Here is a 26,603-nt window from a genome sequence, read left to right on the forward strand (position 1 = left end):
AGACCAACGGGTGGACACACAACCTGAGAATTTTGAGGGGCATGGCATAACACGAGATCACAGCCTTCGAAGCAGATAGGTTGTCTAACGCAACAAGGAAACATAGCCTGGGAACCAACTAAGTATGTACCATACTGTCCCATAACACAAGATAAATGACACCAGCAACAAGGCCTCAGATCAGGGGGGTCTAAGTCCCAGTTTTGGGGGAACAGACCAAATTAGGAGAAGGCCTGGAAGGCTACATGGACATGTGACCACAGAGAGACAACCAACCACAAATAGCCACGAGTGGGTCACAACTGAACAGTCATCAGGAGTCATCAAGGGTGAAGGAAAATACAAAAGTAGAGACTTGAGATTAACAAAGAGTCCTACCCGTCCCTCCTCTTCCTCCTGGTCCCTCCCTTTGTCCCATCCCTCCCTGTTCCTCCCCATTTTGTTCCCTGAGAGGGGTCCCCATCCCTATCCCCATCCTTTGGGAAGGGTCCCCAAGGCCACCATGGACGGAGGGCATACCAGCAGCCCGTCTCGTTCACCCTACTGGAGTGGGCCTAGGCACTCCCACCTGGCTGTGGGCCTTGGCATCCCACCTCTAGACTGCTGACATGACATACTGACATCTGACACTTAAGAAAGAGCCTCAGAGTGGAGCGTGCATCCTGACCAGATGTACTTTGACTCTGATGACAGCCCTCAGATTGGTAGATATAGAATTGTTTGGCTGTTTGTATTGTTACTTTTTTGTTATTACTCTGTATCAATAAATGTGTCTGTTGTCAGCTGGCAGGTATTGTGGGCAGTCTGAGGGTTGTGCTCGCCTGCAACAAAGGTATAGGGGCTGGGTTCCTAAAATCCAGTGTCGACAGTGAGATGGGGGGCCTCCAATCCACTCCCCTCCCAGTGTGAATTGGGCGAACCCCAGCCTGCATCTCCCCCTCCCTTCTCCCCCTCCCCTTCCTGCAGACAGCACCAAGGGCTGACCCGAGGGAAGCCAAGTCCCTTAAGGTGCTCCACTTTGGAGCACCTTCAGCTGATTGTTCGTTAGATGAGGGTTAATTCATTACGAGATCTGCCTCTTTTAAAGTGCTCTGCAGCCATGTGCATGTGTCATGGCATGGCTATAGATTGCTTTCAGAAGGCTGACTGTGCGACAAGTGTCACTTCTGTCAGCGAAATCCTTGTCAGACTCAAAGCACCTCTCCATAACTTTATGGAGCGTCTCATTTTAAAACTTTTTTTTTTTATTACAGCTCTTATTTCCTTGTGGAGGGGGCAGACAAGTGGGGGTAGGGGAGCAGCTAGCCAGGGAGAGCCTAAGCCTGTCCTTAACTGCCTATTTCCTCATACCTGAAGCCTGAGCCTTCCTTTATCTGATTATCTCTCACTTTGCTTATCTCCTCACACTTTCCGCTGCACCCTTCCAATGATCTTGGGGCACTTCAGGATACCTCTCATCCTGGTGGGGAGTTTACTCGTAAAGTTTACTCTTAAATATTTTATTGTGACTTGTGTGGCAAGCTCACATAACTGTTTCTTAGCAGTCTCTACCCAGAGTGAAACTGCCTTGCACAAGTTGGCAAAAGAAAGTGATAGCCAAAAGACGACAGCTGGGGACCTGGAAGGGGTTTTGTACATCCAGTTTACAACACTGAGACACAAGTGGCATTTTCCTCTTTGCCTTATTACCTGCCTATCTGTTTTCTGTTGGAAGAAGAAACAGCATCAGTATAAAAACAATCCAGAAACCAAGAGCAGTCTCTTACCATTGACTTCTTTCCAAAAGGAGTCTTCTGATGCCTCTTAAAATGTGCTGTGTAAATAGAGAGCAGGGAGAAATAAAGGAGTAAGTTGAACTTACAGGGGTGTATGTTGTTTCACCCAAAGCACCCAAGTTGATCGTAACATTTAAATAATAAACTAGGACTTTAACTTTTTGTACACTAAGAAAGTCCTGCCCTTGGCAAGAGAGTCTTCACTTCAAGATTCTGTTAAACTTGTGGGTAACAAATAGGGTAACTTTATGATATTTGATATCCAGAACCCTTATTTAATCCTCACAACATACCATTTATACCTGACGATAATAGCTCTATGGAAAATAAAGTATTTGAACGATTGTGGAGGGCAGTCTGTTCACTGCAAAACTATAGTGAGATACATGAGTGTAAAAACAAACAAACAAACAAACAAAAAAAGATAGTTTAACACAAATTGATTTTTCTATGGTGAGTGGTAACCTTTCTTTTTTTTTTTTTTCCTTTAGGTATAAAGATTGTTGTACAACCAGACCCTATGGCAGTATTATCTGGCCAGATAGTTAAGCTGTGCTGTTGGGCAACTGGGCACCCATTTGTGCATTATCAGTGGTTCAAACAGGAAAAAGAGGTAAAGAAGTGCCAAAAAGTGGGTAGAAGAAATAAGTCGGCCGGCAGCATATCAGTATTTGTAACATTAAAGCAGTGGAGTTCACCTTCTGTTTTCCAATGGCTTGAAGATATGCTTAAGACTCTTTTATTTGTTCTAGAAGTTTCCATATTGGTAATCTTAAATGTCCTACTCTTTAATCTAGTCATAGAAATAATAGAAAAGAAGTTATATTAAAGTTCTCTTATGTCTCATCAAAGTAGTTCAGTTGTCGGGGGGTAATTCATTTTATGTGGCCATAAAATATGAGGACTCTCATCCTGCGAGAATGGTGTCAGCCACGAGCGCCTGAGGATATTTTTTATTAAGAATTAGAGTAATTCCATTTTGCATGGAAGCAAAGGTCAGAATGTGCCCGTTGCTGTGGCACTAGGACCAGCTACAGTTTGCTATAACTGTAATTATTACATTGGCACAGCTGTGTCACAAATATCAGCAATGACCTAGGTGAGGGGCTGGCAACTTGTGGTATGCAGAACCATGGATTTTGGCTTGCAGATGTGTGTCTGGCTGCAGGTACTTGTCCCCATGTTGCCACAGGGGTGGGTCCTTTTGGCCAGCAGCTGTAAGTTTTCTTACCCCTATCCTAGACTGAAAGCAGATAAGAATGTATTCCAGTGGACTCTGAGTGGCATTCCCCAGGAAAATAATTTTGCCCTTCTATCCTTAGTTATCCTGGGGCATATTTCTGTTTTGTTTGGTTTTGGTTTTTAATACACCCATATATGGTTTAACAGTGGTATAAAAGGCCATATTAAAAAGTCATTTTAGATCGTTGTTAGTCCTTGGGGGGATGCATTGAATTAATTTGTCTCCATGTTTCTAAACTGAATGTAGTAATCTCTATTTGATCAACCCATGTATTATTTCTAAATCTCCTCTCGGTTGTGGATCCAAAAAATATAAATTATTTTCATGTGTAGCCTTTTCCTGCCACTCAGAATTAATTCTAACAGTTTCCTGTACATAGCTGAGTAAATCTGCTTATGGTGATAACATGAGTGCTGGCTGGAATAATTCTTTGGGAATTGTTTCCAGTTATTTGTGGGAAGGATAAAGACTCTAAACTGAATTCCTGAAACAACCCATACTCAAGAAAAGTGGCTTTAGAAATTGCTGCACAGAGCAATTCCAATTTGCACTTGAATAAAAAATTGCATTTAAGCCATTAAATGCTTTTTCAGGCTTTTTTCTTTTGACAGTTTCAGATGGTCTAAAGCAGTGGTTCTCAACCTTTTTTGTACCAGGACCCATTTGTAAACATTGATGTGCAGTCCTGACCCAGTGCCTCTCATTTCCGACCTGCTGCTGCCCACTCCCAGACTCTAGACCCCCAGTGTGGCCCCAAGCAGCCCCTTGCAGGCTGGCACTCTGCGAGCCTGCAAGGGAAAACCTATGGTTTCCCACATTTTTCTCCTTTAAAGGAAAATCCATTTTTTAAGTTTGTTGATCCATTTTTAAAGTTTGTTCACAACCCTTTCGTGTATTCTTGTGACCTACTTTTGGGTCGCGACCCATGGGTTGAGAAACACTGGTCTAAAGAACTGAGAGCAAGATTCAATATTCCTGCCTGCGAGTAATAAATCCACGAATGTTTATTGTAAACTAGAATCAATCAATCAAAGTTAAGTTTTTTTCTGTGGCTCTCGTGACACAGGTTCCACGTGGGAATTCCCCTGAGCTGGTTTTTAATCCCGTGAATGCAAGTGATTCTGGGTTTTACATCTGTCGAGTGAACAGCGATGCTTCTTTTGTATTTAGTCGGTGGGCACAGCTGGATGTCTGTGATCTCCAAGGAGCATCTTATGGTGAGTTGCAAATGTTTTCCACTATATGCCCTTCTGTGCAGGTCTGGGGCTGGGAAAGGTGAGTGAGATTGGTTTGAGCGGCTTAGAGTAAATACATCTCTAACAAATGCACATCTTTTGTGAGTGTCCCTCTTTGGCTTATCATATAACTTAATTAACTACAGTCCATATGGGGCCATAACACTGTAAAGTAGTAAAGGGACACCTTGCGCTTTAGTGTTTTGTGCTGGCTAAATTGGGAAATTAGGAAGGAAAGTTGGCTCTGCAGAGCTCTTATAAGCAACGTTTTCCATTTATAATCTGCATTAGGTGGAAATGAATGGAGAATGGGCATAGCTTTGACCCCATGCAGTGCTTTAAAGAGGGCCTCTGATTAAGAAAATGAAGTTTCTAAACAACAGGAGGGTTTTTGAGGTGTGTGTGCACTTCCTGGGGACATAATCCCCTCTGGCTGCCTACTCCACTGTCTGACCTCCAAGGGAGGAGGAGCCAATCGGGACTGGTCCCAGAGTCAAGTCTTTGCCCCTTTTGTGAGCAATAGATACAGCTTCTCTGCTCCTCCCCATCCTATCCAAGCAATGTTCATTCAGAGGAGGGAGAAGGGTGTGAAGAATCTCTGGAGCTTTCCTTTCTTCTTTCTGTCCTTTCTTTTCCTCTTCTCAGCCTAGAGGGAGTAAAAAGGCTCTTGTTCCACTTGGGTCTGGGAGATGAGGGTAGCTGTGCCTGGAGCCTGTGCAGGGATCCCATGGAAGCTTAATGTATCTTTCAGAAGAAACAGTGATTTAATAGGTACTGGAAAATAAATATGCCCAAGGTTCCTGGAGGGTTTGTACTATGGTTAGTGTGTGCTAGCAAAGTCCATGCTGCAACATTTCCACTGCCGCATGGTTTGATTAAGGCAGCAGGCCACAGCAGGAGCACTCACATCACAGCCCTGTCAGATTCCAGTGAATCTGCAAATTCTGCTAAATACCTTGTCACAAGGATGTGAAAAATAAAGGATTAAGGCAGCATGGTACAGACTCCAGTCACACCTTGTCTTTTTTTGTGGGTGTAGGCGTACCCATTGAGTTGCAAGCCTCCCTCTCTATTGCTCCAAAGGCAGTACTGCCCCTTTGCTGTGGTTAAATTGTTAACTCATCAGCTAGCCCTAATGTATAATAAGGAAGTGCTATTTCAGCTAATAAGGAGTTCATGTAGATCAACTTTTTCCACATCCATTCTTTTAAGCCAAGAAAAAGCAGCAGCACATCAGAAAAATCTTTTATGAGTAGATAGAATTTTTGTGTTTATATATAAATGACTGGAGTAGTGACCTGTATTGAATAAGCTTTTGTGAGTGCAGAAAGAAAGAATTAAATAAAGGGAAGGAGAAAATTAATATTTTAAAAGAGAATTTCAGTAGCCTCACTAGCATTGACACAGCTGCTTAGAAGAATTAGTAGTGGACAGTAAATCTGCTATTTGTACTTTACTTCTGCCAACACCATGTATTACTTCTGGTTTCTAAGGTTACAAGCAACAGTTTAATTTCTCTTAAGTGACTTGCAAGTTTATGAACTTTTTTTGCTGCTCTACTGACAGATGAGATGGAATGCAAGAAGTCAAAAAGCAGCAAAATGACCTTTAGTCAAAAAAAAAAAAAAAGAGTTTATTTTCCTGTACTTTGTAGCTCATCCAACATAGGTTTATAAGCTGTTACAGTAGCATTTTGCTTCAGGCAAGAGAAGAGTATAAGGATACTAACCTTTTGCCAAAATTGCGAGGACAACTGCTGTAGCAGTTTGAAATCTTTTGCATCAGAAATTTAAAAAATTACTCGGTTTGATATTATCAGAACAATAATTCTATCTTCCCCAATCAAATTTTATTTAGTGAATAGTAGCACTTCTAGAGCAATTGAAGTCTTAAATCATCCTGATCTTGTCATCGTGTTCCCTGGGCTGACTGAATCATGAATGTTTTAAGACCACACAGAGAAAGTATAAAGAATGTTTAATCTGATCTCACGATTGAAGGGCATTTGGGATGTATCTAGATGTAAAGCACCACACCTTATCACTGACAACAAAGCATCTCTGCACTGCCCGTAATAACAACTGTCTAATGCAATGGTGGGCAATTATTTCGGGCGGAGGGCCATTTACCCAGTTTTGGCAAGCTGTTGAGGGCCTCATGGGTAGCCCCACTCTTTGACAGGTGCCCCGCCCCCTGGTTACCGTCTTGGGACCAATGTCTCAATGTCTCGGGACCAATGTCTTAGGGCCAGCACCGATGGGGCCCAGAGTGGGGCACAGGCTGGCAGGGGTCTGTGGAGCCGGGCTGGGCTGCACCAGCAGGGAGAGGAGGGAGCTGGCCTGGCTCTATGGAGCCCCTGCTGGCCGGGACTCTGCGTCCCTGCTGCCCTGCTCTGGGCCCTGCTGGCGCTGGCCCTGGGACACCGGTGTGGGCCCTGTGCACCCGCTCACGCCCAGTACCCCCCAGCCCTGTGGAACAGGTGGGGGGCAGCTTGCATCCCCAACCCCCTGCTTGCCGGCAAGGAAGGAGCTGGTGCTGAGTGTGGGGAAAAGCGGCCCCTCCCCTGCCTCGTGGCCGGTGCTCCCTGCTGCAGCCACTCATAGCCTGCACAGGGCTGTCCTGAGCAGGCACAGGCAGCCCCAGGCGGGCTGCAAGGGGCTGCGGCGTGGGGCGCCGGCCATGGGGCGGGGGAGGGGCCGCTTTTCTTTGCGCTCAGCACCAGCTTGTAACCCGCCCCTGTGCCAGATCTGGGGTCGCCCGTTGGGGCTGTGCTGCAACAGCAGCAGCTGCAGCCCGCCCTGCTTGCCATGCCAGGCAGTGTTTGCCACCATTGCCTCTGGGCTGCCCAGCACGGGAGCTCCGGGTGGGCAGCAAACACTGCCCAGTGTAGCAAGTGGGGGGGCCACAGCTGCTGCCACTGTGGTGCAGCCCCAACAGCTGAGCCAGGGGCAGGCGCTGGGCCCAGGCTGGCAGTGGGATGGGTTACAAGCTGGTACTGAGTGCGGGGGGAAAAGCAACTCCCCTCCTGCCCTGTGGCCAGTGCCCCGCACTGCAGCCACTCACAGCCCACATGGGGCTGCCTGTGTCTGCTCAGGACAGCCCTGCATGGGCTGCAAGTGGCTGCAGCAGGGAGCGCCAGCCACAGGGCAGGGGGAGGGGTCACTTTTTCCCTGGCATTATCCCTGCCTGGAGTCCTCCCCTGCCCTTCCCTCCCCCCGCCCCCTTACCTGAGATTCCTGTGCTGAGGCAGCCACACGGTCCCAGCCAGAAGCCCCTGCTGGGGCATCTGCTGGGGGGGGGCAGGGCTGGGTGGGCCTTGCTGTTGTGGGAGCCCACTGGGCTTCCCTGGGGTCCTGCTGCCCCTGGTTCCTGTCATTTATTTACAGGAACCAAAGACAGATTAATATTAATATTCTACATTTTTTAGGGGCCCCTGGACCGGATAGAATGGCTGCGTGGGCCGGATCCAGCCCACAGGCCGTATTTGCCCACCTGTGGACTAATGGGTCTTTCCCAATTGTGAACTCACTCACATTAACTTATAACAATTATGTTTAATGGAAGGCAGATGACAAGACTGAATACATCTACATAAAAATGTCTTAAGTTCTGTGTTTATATTATAATAGGTAAACAAGAGGAAAATAAAACAGGAAATAAATTAGTATGTTGACAATTAGGCTGAGCTGGACAAAATTTTGAGATGGGGCTATGCCATGAATTATTCCTCCCTTTTTTTGGAGTCCTTGATAAACCATCTACATGATGTGGTAACCAGCCCGTGGTTCTGAGCATTCATGTTAGCAAAGCCTCACAGGAAGCCCTGCTGGCATACCTTATTGTAGTATTACTGTTTCTGCATTTGTCCATGTGTTTCTGGTGGAATATCTGATGGTTCTTTGTGCTGAGATGCTCTAGGTTTATTTTTCCCATACAGTTGTGAGAGAACATGTATGGCACTTGGCTGTGAGAAGGGCACAAGAGAGCCATTAGGAGTGACCTTGCGTGCATCCTCGCTGCAGAGAGGTCAAGTTCTGTGCTAGCTAAAGTCGAACTCTGGCTTTAATTCATACTGCAGCTGGACAAGCAAGGTCAGGATCAAAGTGCAAATAAGCATGTATTTGAAAATATTGTATGTGTAGATGGTGGCATGGACAAGAGGTTGAACACCATATTCTTGCCAGGGAGCACTGGCTAAGATACCAGCATAGACAGTGTGTGACTTTCTCAGCTGTCTCATTCCATTGAAACCTACCCACCATGCTTCACAGCTCCTTCCCAATTAAAACTGTAGTGAAGATGGAAAGTGTGTCTAATAAGACGGAAGGATAAAGCTAAGGTGAGATGGGAGGAGGTATGTTTTTTGTCACATGTAAGCAGTAGTGTAACTAGGGTGGGGTGTCTGGGGCAACAGCCTGAGGCACTGGCATGTGTGACCACACCTGCAGCATGGCAGCAGCTGGAAGTTTCTGCTGCTCCCATGAGTCCCTCTCATGGGGGCAGCAGGCACCCAGGTGCCTTGTTACACTTCTGGTTGTAAGGCTTAAGAGTCAGTAAACTGAGCACTTGGAGATGGGGAGAAATGTATCTAGGGATCCTTTCTAGCTAATTAGAAGAGCAACATTGCAGAATTCAAGGGATCTTCTTTCAGCTTCTTTATCTAATGCTATGTGTGTACATAGTGCGTTACTCAGAATATAAACTGCTGAACTTAAACTTGCAAGCTGCAATTTTTTTTTAAAGTCAGTTGCAGCTGGACGTCAAACTTCCTTAGGTCTGTTTAAAAAAAACAGCTGCCAACATTAGATAAAAACGGCCTTCTACTTATCCCTAACCCTATTCCACTGAAGGCTAGAAAGTGCAAGTCTGGTACTGCTGCTGTTGTAAGCATGGGAAACTAATTAAATGCAAATAATGCAACCAAAGAAGAAAGTAGCAACTTTGAGAGAGCCTGGGGGAGGGTGGTGGGATTTAGTGTTCACCTGCTTCTTCTGTTGACCCATCAGGCAGGACACAAGTGACACTAACCCCGCTGACAGTTAATTCTTTGACTGGTTTGACAGGTTGTTTGACTGAGAATAGGATTCTTATAGCATTTCTGCAGCTGCAGTAATGTGGTGTGACATGAGCACGATAAGATTGTTTTACTCTGCGTTATCTACCCAAAAAGAAAGAGGATTTACAATCTGTATCAAGCTGAAGAATTTGCTAAAGTATAAACTTCTGTGAGGCCAAAGGTCTTTTTACCAACAAAAAAACCCAAAAACCAAAAGCTAGAAACTGGTATCAAAGAATACTGTTCTTTGTTTTTTGGCATTTTTGGTTCGGTTTCCTCATGAATGGGAGTGTAGCCAGGCAGTTTATTACTAATCTTGGCCCCAGGTTGAAATCTGGATGTGTTTAGAGCTCCTGATTTGTTTTCAATGGCTCAATTTCTTTCCTTATGAAGCTTCAATGAGCCTTGCATGGAAATCTGCTAAATTACTGTAAGATGTGCAGAATAAGGGGAAAATCAGTCTTCCTCCACTGCGATTTAAGAGTTATAGAGTGAAAGACCTCATAGATAACTTATCACCAAGCAAGGAATTGGATATGAGCAAGGGTTTCTCCAGCAGTTGTACCCACCCAATAGATTGAGACAATAGCTCTGAGTTTCATAAGTGACCTGGAAAGAAGCTATAATTTAGGTCTCCTTACCTCCTTTTTGCTTTTAGCAAGCAAAAATGGCTTGAAGATGTATGTATAGATTAAGAACTTTTGTATTGCATTTCAGAAATATCTGTTCCTCCATCCCCTGTTTTACTGGAGTTCTAAGTGGATCTGGAAGTTTTTCTCAGCCCCCTTGAACATGTATTAAGGGTGTGCGAAACACGCCGTATTCAATTCGGATTCGCATTCAGGGACAGTGATTTGATCCGTTGATTCGGATCACTGTCTCCAATTAGATACTGCTGAATCCAAATCTGATGATTTGATAGACACAGCCACAGCTTTAAAAGATTTTTCTGTGTACCTTGAGGTAGCATGTGTGGTCCATGAACGCAGCGGTGCTGGGGCACATGGAGCGTCCCACAGCAGCACAGGAGGCCCTGCAGCATGCTCGGCAGCAAACCTGGAAGTGGCCTGGAAGTACTTCCAGTCCATGTCTGGGTCTGCTGAGGAGCACACGGGTGGGCTCCCCCGTGCCCTCCTGGACTTGCAGTCAGCTGCAGGGGGACCCCGGGTGCCTCCCCAGAGCCGGAAGGCACCAGTTGCCAAGCCGGGGGATGATGCGGGGGGGGTCCCGCGGCACATTTCCCAGTGGACCTGGAAGTGCTTCTGGTCCACTTTCGGGTCTGCTGCTGAGCATGCTGCGGAGTCGCCTGCGCTCCTGTGGGACACTGCATCTGCCCCAGCACTGCAGCATTCAGAGCCCCTGCTACCTAGAGGTATGTAGAAAAAACATATAAAGCTGTATCTACGTCCGAACCACCGAATGTCTCCGAATCGATTTGACCCACAGTCAAATGGGTCGCCAACTGGCTGGAGGGCCGCACCCAGAGGGTGGTGGTGGATGGGTCCTTCTCAACCTGGAAGGATGTGGGCAGTGGGGTTCCTCAGGGCTCGGTCCTCAGGCCCGCACTGTTCAACATCTTCATGAGTGATTTGGATGAGGGGGTAAAAAGCACCCTGTTCAAATTTGCTGATAACACTAAGATGTGGGGGGGGCGTGGGCACACTGGAAGGATGCAACAGGCTACAATCAGACCTAGACAGGTTACAAGGGTGGGCGGATGAGAATAGGATAGGATTCAACACAGACAAGTGCGAGGTGATGCACCTCGGGAGGAACAACCGGCACCATACCTACAGGTTAGGGAACTCCCCTCTTGTCAGCACGGAGGCGGAAAAGGATCTTGGAGTCATCACTGACTCCAAGATGAACATGGGCCGGCAATGTGGGGAGGCAGTCGGGAAGGCTAACCGCACCTTGTCATGCATCCACAGATGCATTTCAAGCAGGTCCAAAGAGGTGATCCCCTCCCCCTCTATGTGGCACTGGTCAGGCCGCAGTTGGTGTACTGCGTCCAGTTCTGGGTACCGCACTTCAAGAGGGATGCTGGCGGCATGGAGAGGGTCCAGAGGAGGGCCACTCGCATGATCAGGGGACAACAGGGCAGGCCCTATGAAGAGAGGCTACAGGACCTGAACCTGTTCAGCCTCCAGAAGAGAAGACTGAGGGGGGATCTAGTGGCCTGTTATAAACTAGTCACGGGGGATCAGCAGGCACTGGGGGAGTCCCTGTTCCCCCGAGCACCGCCAGGAGTGACCAGGAATAACGGTCACAAGCTGGCAGAGGGTAGGTTTAGGTTAGATATCAGGAGCCGCTATTTCACAGTCAGGGCGGCTAGGATCTGGAACCAGCTTCCAAGAGAGGTGGTGCAGGCCCCTACCCTGGGGGTCTTTAAGAGGAGGTTAGATGAACATCTTGCTGGGGTCATTTGACCCCGGTATTCTTTCCTGCCATGGCAGGGGTTCGGACTTGATGATCTGTTCAGGTCCCTTCCGACCCTAGAAACTATGAAACTATGGAAGGTTCTGAATCAATTTGGAGAAATTAAAGAGTCCTTTTATTTGATTCAGATTTGGAGATTCAGGCACCGAATCGGGCTGAATATCTGCTGAATCGAATCAGGGACTGAAGCTTCACACAGCCCTAATATGCATGTCAAGCATCTGAGAAACTAACAAAATCATAAAAGCAATCTAACTAGAAATATCTTCCCTGACAATTGTGCAGGATTCACCTCTTGTCAAAAAACAGAATTTCTACCCTGTGGGATATTCAAAGACTACAATGTGTTGTTTCATCCTAGATTTGGGAAAAAATCAAGTGACACTATAAAAAAGGCTGAAATGAAACACTTTGACCTTGAGTAAAATGAAATGTTTCATTAATTCCATATAAAAAAATGTAAGTGCTGCATTCTTGTAAAACATTTCTGTTTTGTCCAGTCAATTATATCTAATGGGGCACTGCTTTGTTGGGAAATTTTTAAGGCAGCGTTGTTGTTTTTGTACCATTTGAAATCATGATTCTATGTGCTCTGTAATTATTCAGAGGTGTAACTGGTTTCTGTTTTAGGGCAGCAAGGAGTAGTTGCTGCTGCGAGGGAAGGTGTTAGCATGGCCAACAGCTGTGCATTAACACAGTATCGTTGGGTAACTGAACCCTTTCTCACCCTCCTACTGCAGCCACTACAATTCCCGTTCTGAGCAGCAGTGTGAAACACTGACTTCGACGGTGAGAAAAATGGCTGCGGAACATGCGAGAGGGCACCCAGAGGGGACAAATTTTGCTTTCCTCTGACGATCACCTTTAAAGACTGAGGTTGGAGGGCCTGACTTAATACCTCAAACATGCAGCTTAGTCAGAGCTTCCACATTTATTTTTTTCTCTCACCCTATCTCTGTGGGACTGTGACAGTGCTCATGTACTTGTGCGCATTACAACCTGCTGTACATGCTGTGATGCTCGGATGCTGGGGAAAGGGGGGAGTCAGGAACAAAGGGAGACCAACATATTGTTGTCAGCCCTTAATCCTCATATCACTGACATCATTGACAGGCCCAAGGCCAACATACACAACTACATATTCTGGACCTTTAGTACATACATGAGTGACTAATAGCCAAGCTGAAAGCTTTGTGCAATGTATACTTTCCAGGAAAGTCTGCACTTTATAGTAATGGTACCACAGATCCTATGCACGTTTTAAATTTTTTCAATGAAGTAACTACTGTGTGTATAGTAGGAATATTTTAGCCTAAATATTGTAGTTTTTGCATTATTGTAGCTTAATCCACTTGGGGATATACATTAGTTATCTTTCAGAAATGCTGTCATGTCTAGCAGTTAGATAAAGAGGCAGTGACTTGGTTACCATAAAGCACGTTTGGTTGTATAGAAAATCTTTTCACTCTTTACATATATTAGGCATCACACTTCGTTTTTAGAATTAGAGAAGCAGTGACTTTCTGTAGGGGAGTAAGGAGAGTAGTGATGGGACAGTTAATGCATTCACACTCCTGAAGACAGGTCATGGGGCTACAGTGCAGTCTTCTACCGCCATGATTCTTAGTAGCTGTTGCTATCTAGTTGGTCCCATTGCAGGAATTAGTATTTTGAAGCTGGTGTAGGCGATGTCTGTCCCACCCTGTAGTCCAGCCGACAGGTGTAAGTGGTACAAAACAGACTTGTGTACTCTCTTCTGGGTTAACTTCCATCCGTACACGTGAAAGAAGGAGGGGAAAAAACCTGCTTACGCAAAAGTGGGAAATGTAATATTCATTGAAACCACTTTGTGCGTGTCTGCACATGCATGTGCGTACACATGTACCACTTCAATTAAACTTATGATGACTAATTTTAGGAATGTACAGTAAGAATGTGAGTAGGAATTCATTTTTTATATGTCTTCCCAGAAAAGAACATTAAAATGTGTCATCTATGTACACTCATTTAAAAATGAGGCATCTCATTTCAGCTGTGGATGGAGTAATATATACAGTGTGTTATATAATTAGCCAGAAATCTTTTCAAATGATCTGAAGGGCTGAAAGGCTTAAGCCTCACTAAATCCTTGATTGTTGTTAGGCAGTAGTAGTGAACAGGATGACTCTTCACTGCCTGGTCCAGAGGTTGCACTTCTTTCTCTTAAATCCTCCTCTTAGAGTGACAAGAGTAGGAATAACTGAGATTGAGTGCCATACACTCCATGGAGCTATCCCTCTCTAAATCATTTTGGAAACCGAAGATTTACTCTTAGTGTAATGGCACACAATGATTATGCATCTGGCAGTGAGCATGTTACCCAGAATCCTCATTGACTACCTTTTTAAGTTTCAGTTGTAGGTCACAATTTCGGCTTGGACTCAACCCCATAAATATCTTAATACTTGGCCTGTGCGAAGCGGCTAGGATTCATAGTTAGTTTCATAGTTTCTAGGGTCGGAAGGGACCTGAGCAGATCATCTAGTCCGATCCCCTGCCGTGACAGGAAAGAATACGGGGGTCAAACGACCCCAGCAAGGTGTTCATCTAACCTCCTCTTAAACACCCCCAGGGTAGGAGCCTGCACCACTTCTCTTGGAAGCTGGTTCCAGATCCTAGCTGACCGTGAAGTAGCGCCTCCTGATATCTAACCTAAACCTACCCTCTGCCAGCCTGTGACCATTATTCCTGGTCACTCCTGGCAGTGCTCGGAGGAACAGTGACTCCCCCGATGCCTGCTGATCCCCCCTGACTAGTTTGTAACAGGCCACTAGATCCCCCCTCAGCCTTCTCTTCTGAAGGCTAAACAGGTTCAGGTCCTGTAGCCTCTCCTCATAGGGCCTGCCCTGTTGTCCCCTGATCATACGAGTGGCCCTCCTCTGGACCCTCTCCATGCTGTCGACAAACCTCTTGAAGTGTGGCGCCCACAACTGGACGCGGTACTCCAACTGCGGCCTGACCAGTGCCACATAGAGGGGGAGGATCGCCTCTTTGGACCTGCTTGAGATGCATCTGTGGATGCATGACAAGGTGCAGTTGGCCTTCCTGACTGCCTCTCCACACTGCCGGCCCATGTTCATCTTGGAGTCAGTGATGACCCCCAGATCCTTTTCCGCCTCCGTGCTGACAAGAGGGGAGTTCCCTAACCTGTAGGCATGGTGCCGGTTGTTCCTTCCGAGGTGCATCACCTCGCACTTGTCTGTGTTGAAACCCATCCTATTCTCATCCGCCCACCCTTGTAACCTGTCTAGGTCTGATTGTAGCCTGTTGCATCCTTCCAGTGTGCCCATGTCCCCCTACATCTTAGTGTCATCAGCAAATTTGAATAGGGTGCTTTTTAGCCCCTCGTCCAAATCACTGATGAAGATGTTGAACAGTGCGGTCCTGAGGACCGAGCCCTGCGGAGCCCCACTGCCCACGTCCTTCCAGGTTGAGAAGGACCCATCCACTACCACCCTCTGGGTGCGGGCCTCTAGCCAGTTGGCGACCCATTTGACTGTGTGGGTGTCTACACCACAGCCCCCCAGTTTCTTAATGAAAACGGGGTGAGAGACAGTGTCAAAAGCCTTCCGGAAGTCCAGGAAGACTATATCCACTGCTACCCCTGCATCTAATGATCTGGTGATCTGATCGTAAAAGGCCACCAGTTTGGTCTGACAGGACCTGCCACTGATGAACCCATGTTGGTTTCCCCTAAGCATGCAGTCCCCAGCTGGCCTCTCCTGGATATGTGCCAGCATAATTTTCTCGAACAGCTTGCCTAGGATCAAGGTAAGACTAACCGGCCTATGGTCTTCCGGGTCCTCCTTCCTGCCTTTTTTGAAGATGGGGACCACGTTGGCCCTCTTCCAGTCCTCCGGTACCTCACCAGAGCACCACGAGTGGTCGTAAAGTTGTGCCAGGGGTCTTGCAATGACCCCAGCCAGTTTCTTTAGAACTCTAGGGTGGAGATCATCTGGACCGGCTTCAGATTTGGCCGATTTTGGGGGGCAGCGATTTGATTCGGTAATTCGAATCACTGTCCCAAATCTATTTGGCCAAATCTCTGACTCATACAGGCCCATCCCCCGCCAGCTGTCCTAGCCTGTCCCCCCAGCCCCCTCCCCCCCATGACTGCCCCATGTGCCCCACCTGTGGCCCTTTAAGGAAAAGAAAAACAACTCCCTCCCTGGGCTCACCAGTTCCTGCCCAGTGGCGGGGCAATCCCCGGTGCCCTGCACCATGTGGGGCAGCTCTTCCACGAGCCCCTCAAAGCCCTGAGGCTACTGCAGGAGCTGGTGAGTCCCAGGGATTTTTTTGGTTTTTTTCTTAAAAGGCTGGAGCTGGCCCAGGCGGGGCAGCCATGGTGGGTCCTGGGAGAGCAAGTGGGGTCAGGGGGCTCATACAGAGCCCCCCATGCAGTGGGGGGCAGTGGGGATCGCCCCCCCTACCAGCATCAGCCACTGAGTCAGGGCTTTTTTTTAAAGTACCAGGAGCTGGGGTGGATGGGACAGCCATGGGGTGCCTAGGGGAGTGGGTGGGGGTTGCGGGGGCTGGTGGAGATGGGGATCGGGGGGGCTGGCAGGGGTCTGACTGCACAGGTTGAGTGTGTGTTTAATATTTTGGCAGTGTAGGATTAGAGTCTTATGTTGAAATTGATTTCCTTGTCTTAACTTCATTGGTAGAACGCAGGGTCAGAGAAAGATGATATACAAGGAAGCAATGGAAAGCTCAGATTTGCCTCAAACAATCTTGGCTAAATTCTCTTTCTCCCTCTAATTTAAGGAAGCTGGGCTGGTTTGCCTGAAAACAAGATCCACATCTGCATTCATCCTCAGTCACAAAGCCTGACAGTGGGGGACACATTGGTTTTAGAGTGTGGTGCTATTGGAAAACCAATTCCTCGTTACCAGTGGTTCAGAAATGGCGATCCACTGACAAATGGGAACAAAAAAGTGTACATGGTAAGTTATTTTGAGCGCTGTCCTTTGAAGCTAGTGCTACCAATTTCATAATGTCAGATTTATTTAAGGGAAATAAGAATCATTGTCATCTTGAAATATCAAGGGTGTTTGTGTCCTTCAGTTTTCTGGTGTCCCTTTACTTAATGTTTCATTACTGTGTAGGGTGCAGACTGCTACAGTGAGCTGAATTGCTAGGACATGTCTGGTATTAACTAGGTGAAGCTGTGGCAGAGATTTTCAATGTTGTGCATATCCTAGAATAGAGCAAGGTGAAGCTGTGGCAGAGATTTTCAATGTTGTGCATATCCTAGAATAGAGCAATATGATAATAGTACAGAAAGATAGGGAGCTATGAATATAATGATGTACATGATGCATTTATTAATTACATTACTCATGGATTTCTACAGAAGCTGTCCTCTCTATCCCATGCCTGATCGTGTTTGCCCACAGCAAATATTTTTCCAGGTGCCTATGGGTCCTTAGTGTTCAACATTTAATGCAGCTCCAACCAGAAAGCTAGATTTCTAGTAAGATTCTTTGGCTTCAATCCAGCAGCGAGCTTTGCTCTGTCCCAGGGGTCTACTTACAGGAAGTCATTGTGGCATCACAGTCTTTTGCATCTAAAACCTTGTGATGGATGTATGCATTTTTTTTTTCTCACTTGTTCTTTGTTTAAGTGGTTCACAAGTATTTTTGTTGGGCGTGGGTTGCTGCATAATAGGTCTCTTGTGTGGACGTAGATCATCGAGGGACCTATTGGTGTCGTGTATTTAATGACCAAGACAATCAAGAAAGCAAGAAGATAGACGTTATAGTAGGTAAGAAATCTGTCAACTTCTTGTAGGCCACTTAGTTAAAACCAGGTGACTTATTAGAATCCCTACTGGAAGTTTCAAACTTCGGTGAGCCACTGAACCTCTCTGTACTTTGCTTTTACCCACTGGTAAAATATTGCACTTGCTACCCTTTCAGGGATTTTTAGAACCTTAATATTTGTAAAGTCTTTGAGATTTCCTCATAACATTTCTTCACACTTTACCAAGTTTCTAACTGTGGTGTTGGGTGTGGTGTCAGCAGAAGGCAGGGCGAGTACTTCACTTTCTATTTAGCAGTAACCTTTGTCTTCCCCTGTAAGTAATAACACTCATAACTGAGAACATAAATTATCCTCCATTTTTTTCCCTGCTCTTAAAACACAAGAAAGAAAAGCTATGCCTGTGGAGTGCACTGAAGGTAAAGGAAAACTTTGGTTGTGGGACAATTGAAAAATAAATGCATTGGCATGCTGGGATTCAGTGGCTGAAGGATCTATTATTAAAAGAGCATGTTCAATGTAGGGCTTTAGTTTAGTGCTTTGCATGCCCTTTTGCTTTCTTGGGTCTAGTGCTATCCAAATAAACAAAACCTAGAGCTACTTTATTTTTCTTTGCATCAGATTGAAAAGATATTTGGGTTCTGCACCATTCCTACGTGCATGAAAATTTACGGAGGAAGAAATTTCTACAGATTTCTGTGAAGCATGAGGGTGATTTAGGCACCCCAGCTAGGATCAAAAGTAATAGCCTTGTAAGAAGCCAAGCTCTATACATGCCACTGGCTGCTGATTCAGATCCCAGTTTACATTAGCATTGCTGCAGGCCTTTTAACTTGCCCCAGCTGATAATGGCTTGAGCAGACAGAGACCTTTGGTACACAAGTGAACCGTCCATGGTGGTGATGGCATGGAATTGACAGTACTGGTTTTAAGCCTGTGTAAGGTATATTTCCAGCTGGCCTACTAGGGAGGCATCACTACTCCATGACATTGTACGTGAGCCAGACCTTGACTATCCAGTTATATGTTCTTTAGGAGATGCTCTGTATAAAAGAACACTTAAATAAAAATGTAAGCATGATTTTGCTTGAACCTTACCATTTGAGTCACCAGCCTTAGCAATTTTAAAAAATACATATATTTGTGGTAAATTCCCGTGTATACAGTACAGTATAATACAACATAATGCAATACAATATGTCTTACAGCACCCAAAGTAAAAGACCTCTAATGTTCCTGTAATGTTCTTCCCAGTGCACTACTTGAAATAAATACCTGCAGAAGGGCACGTGTCCAAAAGCTTGCAAAGAAAGATGATTTTTTTTTGCTGTTTTCTAGTTGGTGTAATAAAAGGTATCACCTCTGAACCAAGAGTTTTAGAGTTTTGTATTCCTGAAATAAATGAGTGAGATATCTGGCTCTTTAGCATCTTTTGAAAATTAGGATAGAAGGACTTTCCTTCCTTCGTACATATGTACGTATATTGGTTTTCTTTTGTGGATCTTGCCATTTTTTAACGTTCTTAAAAACAAATCACTTATTACAGCATGCGGTTCTCATATTTTTCTTTGTTCAAAGCTGCTTGCATGACTCTGGGACTAGATGGCTGAAATATAGACTGTTCTTTCCTTTTGGTGTTTCTGTTTCTGTATTTTGATGTGAAAATTACTAGGGTTAGACACTAGTCTGATTTTTATTTTATTCTTTTTGTAACGGTGTGTGTTGAGGGAAATGGGAGGGGATATATTTACTGAAATACTTTCTTCTTTTTTTTTTAATAACTTGCTTGGGTTTGAGGACTTGCTATTTTAGACTCCAGCTTCTGTTATACACAGCAGAGCTCTTTGTTTTGAACTTTTCTTATTTTTGCTGGTTGTTTGTCAAATTTTGTAACTACTATTTTTGTGCATTTTTTACAGAAGAGCTAAGTGGTCTTGGAAAGCCTGGTAAGTAGTTTGCTTTAAAAAATTAACGGCTTTCTTTTCAGTTTTTTTTATAGGAGAAACCATTTAAAACTAAATAGGCCTGAGTTGTAAAATTTAAACTTATGTGTCTGCGTTATCTGGGCCTGCTTAGGGTTGGGGTTTTGAGTTTGACACCTTGTTATAGTAAATGTTAACTGCTGCGCAACGGGTATTTGAAATACAGAGTTTCAGTTGCATTCATGTGAAGGTAATTTGAGAAACTACCGTTTATATTGTTGCCAAATAGCCTGGTGCTACTTAAAAACCTTTTTTGGCTTCCTGTACTGGTTTTCATATTTGAAGTTTTGTCATGATGCTAATTTCAGCTGGTTCTCTGCAGCTGGAATGACATCTTATCAAATTACAGTAAGGCTGCCAAGAGATTGCCATAATCATTAATTTCTACAAGCTATCATGATCTCAAAGTTGTGTGATGCTTGTGTTGGAAGGCCACGTCTGGAATCCCCACTAGGAATTATTGCAGACACTGTTTTCTAAAATGCCACATCACATGGGTCATACAATTTCTGTGCCAGGTGTCAAAGGCCGTGCTTATTTTTGCCAAAGGTTGCTCTAGGCTCCAAAAGAATCAATCAGCAGAATTGTCTTAATTGATGGATGTTAATGGAAGTTGTGGGGGTTTCATCCACCTGTTGTTTAGCACTGAATGTCTCTGCTAGCTCTGCCCTGCTACTGCTAGCAATGGAAAAAGAATAAAACAATTCCTTACATGACAAGTTCTTTGAATATAGTATATATTCCCCACTCATGTCTCTGGTTGATTCCTTGCAAATAGAGCTATTAAAAAGGTCATGTTTGGAAAGCGTGGTACTAAAATGTAAGATCCAAAACTGCTATGACTTTCTATGGGCATTTAAATTACAGTGCAAATCCTGCCAGTGTACAGGAGGGCAGAGAGTTAAGGTAACAGCAGTAGTTCCTATTCCTGGATATTAAAAATGGGGGAAAATCCCTCAAAGTTAGGTTATAAATAACACACCAAGAAATCACAGAGAGAGAACTGAAATAGGGCACTGCTTTAAATTTAAAAGATCGTACACAACTTGTTTAATGTTCACAATTATATTTTAAAGTGTTGATGATTGATTGGTACCTGATCTCTCTCCCTCTCTCTCTCTCTCTTTCTCATTAGTTGTTCAAGAACCATCATGTGGCAGGCCTTCTGGTGAGTAGTTTCATATTCATGATGAGTACCTATTTCTCATCTGCAGCTCACTTGTCTTTTGGTTAATGAATTTCGGGAAAAGCAACAGTATTTCTGTGACTGGGTATAATGTCAGGCAATTCTTGTTCATAGTCATCCTTCTGTCTATGGTCTCAGTATGTACATTGGTAGAGTATTTGCAATCTCAGCCTATCTGAGATAGTGACTATAGTAAATAAAACCTTTGGTTGCTTTTCTTTTGCATGGGACATTGAGTTATAAATCTGGTTGCAAGCACCAGGTACCTCACTATCTCTCCTATTGCTGCAATTTGGCATTATACAATCAAGTTGTGGAGAGGCAAATTAAGGTGCGATTCTTTATGAATGAATGAATGAATAATCAGCATATCAGCTACCTTGTAATGAGAGCCCATATGTCCATTCTTGCCCAACAGTAGCTTGCCCCACTGGCCCTGAGACATTCAGTGCAGATAAGAGCATGCACGTATTCAACAGTAGTGGACATTTGCAAGCTGACATCTTAGTTCCCTTAGGTAAGTTTGTTTGTGTGCCAATGCATAAAAATCAGCATTTGTGTTTCAAGATCATAAGTCAAAATAAGCTTTTTGGATAAGCCACGAAGTAATAAGAACAGGTGTTCCTCACTCAACACTGCTATAAGTAATGCTTACTTATACTTAAAATGTAGTTATGTAACATCTGAACATATTTGGAGTGTCATAGTATTTTGATGCATTATTAAATGAGGGTTTTTTCCCCCTCATACTGATAAAGGTTCAGGATGTTTCCTAACTTTGTTGTGTGATTTACTGTCCTTAAATAGAAATTGTTCTACGTGCTCTCTAGAGTAAGTCCAATAAACTGCCAAGAAATGAGACCCACACATTCATGGTTGTGTATGGAGGCTCCTGAGTGCAAGGTGCTGTTGGTTCTGCAACTTGTACAGCTGGGACTTACAGGGCCCTGCCACACATTTTAAATTAAAGCTGGATAGAAACCAGTTATAAAGTTGTTACACATTTTCAAGCACTAACTTTTTAGCAGGTTGGCTCTTAAAATGGGATAATCATTTTTATGACATGATAATTACTTTGCATGCATGAACAGTCTAAATGTATTATGCGTGTAGCAGGGCACTGGGGTGCCTGCTACTGGCGTTGATAATAGGGCTTAGCTGTCAGTCATCAGGGCAGCGCAGCCGGCAGTTGCTGAGGCAACAGATTGGGTTAGCTGACCATCGGGGGTGGGGGCCTGGCCCATATAAACAGAAAAGGCTGAGGCCCGAGCCAGTTCCCTCCTAAGAAGTGGCAGCTCTGCTGCAGGGCAGAGCAGAGCAGGGCAGTTACCATCTAGCAGCCTGAGGAGCAAGAGCTTTGCTGCCGAGTTGAGCCAAGTAGAACAGCCAGACCATCTGCCTGATGCGAGTAGAGAGAACCCCTGGCAAGGAGGTATTGCAAGAGGGCCAGGGTGGCTCTGGATTTATGTTGTAGCCACAAGGTTCATTCTGGGGTTACAGCCGGGTTGGCTTAGAGCTGCGTTAGAGCCAGGAGTTGTGTTGGTGTTATAACCGGTTGTTGGCTTATGGTTTATGTTCATATGGTTAAACTGGAGGACTGGGTGAGGCTATAAGGGGATGGAGGAGGCCTCATTAGGAGCTCCCCAGTACAGTGGGGTGCTCCCAGCACGGTAGAGAGCACTGCGTTTTGGGGTGTTGTGACCCCAGCCCTGTGTGGGGCAGTATTTAGCCCAGAGAGGGGCAAGGGTCAGCGTAAAGGCCCGTAGTAGGGTGAGCGCATGGTTAGAGGCCCAAGGCAAGGCGAGCGCGCAATTAAGAGCCTGAAGAAGGGCGGTCACACGAGTGGGAGCCCGGAGAGGGCAGGGTGCACAGGACAGGTGAGCGCCAGAGAGAGGCGCGGCGTTTGGGGGGTGTGACCCCAGCCCCGTGTGGGGCGGTATTTAACCCAGAGCGGGTGAGGAGCGCGAGAAGCGCGGGACAGGCCCGAGAGCGGGCAAGGGGAGCACGTGAAGCGCGGGACAGGCCCGAGAGCGGGCAAGGGGAGCACGTGAAGCGCGGGACAGGCCCGAGAGCGGGCAAGGGGAGCACGTGAAGCGCGGGACAGGCCCGAGAGCGGGCAAGGGGAGCACGTGAAGTGCGGGACAGGCCCGAGAGCGGGCAAGGGGAGCACGTGAAGCGCGGGACAGGCCCGAGAGCGGGCAAGGGGAGCACGTGAAGCGCGGGACAGGCCCAAAAGCGGGCAAGGGGAGCACGAGAAGCGTGGGACAGGCCCCAGAGAGGGCGAGGAGCGCGAGAAGCGTGGGACAGGCCCCAGAGAGGGCGAGGAGAGCGGTTGGAGGCCCGAGGCAGGGCGAGCGCACGATTAAGCCTGAAGAAGGGCAATTGGACAAGTAGAAGCCTGAAGTAGGGCAGAGCGCACGATTGGGGGCCCGAGGTAGGGCGAGCATGCGACTAAGCCTGAAGTAGGGTGATCGTACGAATAGGAGCCCGGAGAGGGCAGGGCGCGCGGGACAGAGTCCGGAGAGGGCGCATACATATTAGGGAGCTTGGAGAGGGTCCTCATCGAAGAGGTCCCTGTGAAGGGGTGCGTACATAGAACGCAGATAGAGACATAAGAAACGTCCGGTACACCTGCGAGGCTTGAGGCATGCTAAAGGGGAGGTCAGAGGCACGTGTAGCCCATAAGGCTGGGGTGCACCAGAGCACTGCATAGAGTAGGGCCAGTATGAAAGCACTGTGTCCAAGGATGGCCAAGAAGGCAGCCTCCCATATAAAACTGTATATAAAACCAAGACGTGGCGGGCGAGAAGGAGGGTGCGTTTGAGACCCAACTTGGCATGGTAGGGGCGCCAGGGGAGATCACGGCCGCTCCTGTGCCCTGCCCTGTGACAGTGCGAGTAAATGCATGACAATTAAATGCATGGTAATTACTTTGCAAGTGTGGCTGGTCTTAATTTACATGCATGGGCGGTCTGAATTCATTGTGCAATTAACCAATTAATTGTGTGATTTATGTAACATGTGGCAAGGGCCCTAAGTAGCACTCCTGGGCTCGCTCCAGAAGCCATATAGATATAGCCTAACAGGAAAAATAAAGGGAGTGAGGAGAGAGAATCTATAACAGGATTCTTTATAATATTTACAGAGCTATTTGGCTGGCATGTCTTCTCTAAATTGAAACCATCCCCATAACTCATCTGTACATCCATTTCTGGGGAATATTTGTTTTGTAATAGTGCTTTTTGGGCTTTGTTTGAGGGCTCTTTAATTTGGGCTGAAAATCTCTGGGCAACAAGGAAGAAGCCATTTCTTCCCCTGCAAGTATTCCAAGTCACATACTAGTTCAGGGGAGGGTAAAATACAGCCTGTAATTACTAAGTCTGTGCAAAGCTTCGGTTGCTGATTCAATTTAGAGGAGATTTGGCCTGATTCGGCAGCCGAATCTCTGAATCCGAATTGAATCAGGAGACCCATTAATTTCTCCAAATCGAATCGGAAACCTCCAGTTCGATTTGGAGAAATTTGACAATTCGGACATAGACACAGCTTTATATGCTTTTTTTTTTTTCTACATACCTCAAGGTACCAGGTGGCTAATGAATGCTGAGATGGTGGGGCAGATGAAGCGACCCACGGGAGCGTGGCAGGGTCCCCAGCATGCTTGGCGGCAGACCTGAAAGTGGACAAGAAGCACTGGCCCCCCCAGCTTAGCGACTGGTGCCTCCTGGGTCTGGGGGGGGGGAAGGGCACCCAGGGTCCCCTTCAGCTGATTGCTGAGCCAGGGAGGCACGGGAGGGCCCCCATGTGCTCAGTGGCGGGCCCAGAAGTGAACCAGAAGTACTTCCAGTCCACTTCTGGGTCTGCTGCAGCACACAGGGCCCCCCCCGCCCCGCACTCCTGTGGGATACTCCATCTGCCCCACCATCTCAGTGTTCATAAGCCACGCCTGGTCCTTTGAGGTATGTGGAAAAAACATATAAAGCTGTTTCTATGGCTGAATCACTGATTCTCTGAATCAGAATCAAATCTTTAGATTCAGCCAAATCAAATCAGGACAGTGATCTGAATCAGCAAATCAAATCACTGTCCCCCGAATCAGGCCAAATCTGAATTGAATACTGCCTGCTTCGCACACCCCTAGTAATTACAGTGTGTCAGAGCAGTCTCTGTGCTCATGTACAGGCACCCTCACGTTGAAGGTACTAAATTTAATGCACTTTAGAAAAGGTGCATTAGTGCACGTGTAGAAGCGCCCTGAATTCCTAAAGTGTATTGAGCAGTGCCTTTTGAAGCTGAGTTTCATTTTGTTTTTTATCGCCCAAAAGGAATTTCTTATTCTGTTGCTTAACTCCTAAGAGTTGACCTTTGTTTGAGACGATCTGAACCTGTACTGAAAGAATTCCACTAGGACTGATTCTTTCTTTAGCTATTAATCTCCTTTTGTGAAGTGAATAACCATTGACCTCAACAATCAAAGGTCAAAACGTGTTTGTAACACAACAAAGTGCAAGGTTTTGCACAATGACAAGTTTCTCTGTCTTGGGAAAGGTCATTACAGAGAGAGGTCTGTTGCTGCTCTACCTTGAGCTAGTTATTTTATACAAAAGAGACCACATACTGAAAGTGGAATGTGTCTGGCAGTCTGACTTCCAGAATAAGATTAAATGTATTACCTCATAAGGGGTATGCTTTTTCCTGTTAAGAAAATCTTAGAAACATAGTAGTCATAGTGGGCACAAATTCTTTCATATCATGTGGGATTGAATGATTTCTGGCCAAGTGTGTCAGCCTTGCAGCTACAGTTCACTGTAGTGTGATTTATTTATTTATTTTGTTGAGGCTATGGACAAACAAATACTCGTGACATTTATAGATGAACTCGAGGAGTGCAGGGGGCTGGGCGCTTTAATTAAAGCAGTTGGAGCATCACATATATCAGTGTCCCTGCACTGAAAAATGGTGGCAGGGGTGCCCTTCCTCCATTTTTCAGCACAAGGATGCTGATACATGTGACGCTGGAGTCTGGAGTGCGGTAATTTCCACGCTTCGGTAGACTTGGCTAATCGTGCAATTACAGTGCATCAGAGCAGCTTTGTTCCATTTGAGTTTGTTCACACACAACAATTGGAACATACCAGCCTTTTTGAAATGTTGCGATCTTGAAAGGGCTCCAAGTGTTCATGTGTCTGTATCCTTGGAATTTAAATTGTATTTACAGGTTCTAATTCAGGTGACCAATTTGCTAGCAATTAATTCAGTCACTCTTGCTACAAAGTCTTTTGTAGAAATCACAACAGCCTTCTTGACCTTTAATTATCATGCAGTTTATGTAGATTTGCTCAAATATTCTTGTAGAAAAAATATTGAGAACATGTCTAAAATTTTCCTAAACTGTCCTAGAATAATAGAACATATTTTTTTCCAGTGGCAAACTTCTTTTTCCTGGGCATCAGTTGCCAGTTGCCCCATCTGGTTTAGCAGGGGTCCAATGTTGCCCTTGCTTTTCCTTCGGCTCCCCACATATCTAAAAAAGGACTTTTTATTGTCCTTGATATTTGTAGCTAGCTGGAGTTTCATCACAGCCTTGGCTTTCCTGATTTGGTCTCTGTAGGTCCGGACCAGAGCAGAGTACTCCTCCTTAGTGGCGGTTCCAGTCCTCCATCCTTTGTAGGTCTGCCTTTTTAAGACGTAGGAGGTCCGCAGTTCCCTGGAGAGCCAAGGTGGCTGCTGTGCCCTTTTGCCGCCTTTCCTCCGAGATGTGATGGACTTTGCTTGTGCATCCAGGATTGCTCCCTTGAGGAGCAACCACTCGTTCTGAACTTCCCTCTCCATTGGGTTGTGGCCTTTTAGGGCCTCTCTGACAAGCCTCCTTAGCTTCTCAAAGTCAG

General features: G+C 45.9%; 1 protein-coding gene across 4 annotated transcripts in view; it reads left to right on the forward strand.

The window, feature by feature from the left end:
* MALT1 (MALT1 paracaspase) overlaps nt 1-26,603 on the forward strand; it is a 74,374-nt gene that overhangs the window by 10,924 nt on the left and 36,847 nt on the right. For 2 of the 4 annotated variants that reach the window (XM_090037865.1, XM_090037869.1), the window contains 8 exons: nt 2,267-2,388; nt 4,085-4,235; nt 16,552-16,730; nt 17,455-17,551; nt 17,934-17,966; nt 19,467-19,493; nt 20,665-20,697; nt 21,134-21,232. In XM_090037865.1, coding sequence (XP_089893991.1) covers nt 2,267-2,388; nt 4,085-4,235; nt 16,552-16,730; nt 17,455-17,551; nt 17,934-17,966; nt 19,467-19,493; nt 20,665-20,697; nt 21,134-21,232 — 741 coding nt within the window. The remainder of the gene's footprint in view (nt 1-2,266; nt 2,389-4,084; nt 4,236-16,551; nt 16,731-17,454; nt 17,552-17,933; nt 17,967-19,466; nt 19,494-20,664; nt 20,698-21,133; nt 21,233-26,603) is intronic. The other 2 variants (XM_090037867.1, XM_090037868.1) reach the window with 2 other exon arrangements.

Source organism: Crocodylus siamensis, chromosome 3 (assembly GCF_052110815.1).
Source record: "Crocodylus siamensis isolate JL-2025a chromosome 3, ASM5211081v1, whole genome shotgun sequence".
Taxonomy (NCBI): domain Eukaryota; kingdom Metazoa; phylum Chordata; order Crocodylia; family Crocodylidae; genus Crocodylus; species Crocodylus siamensis.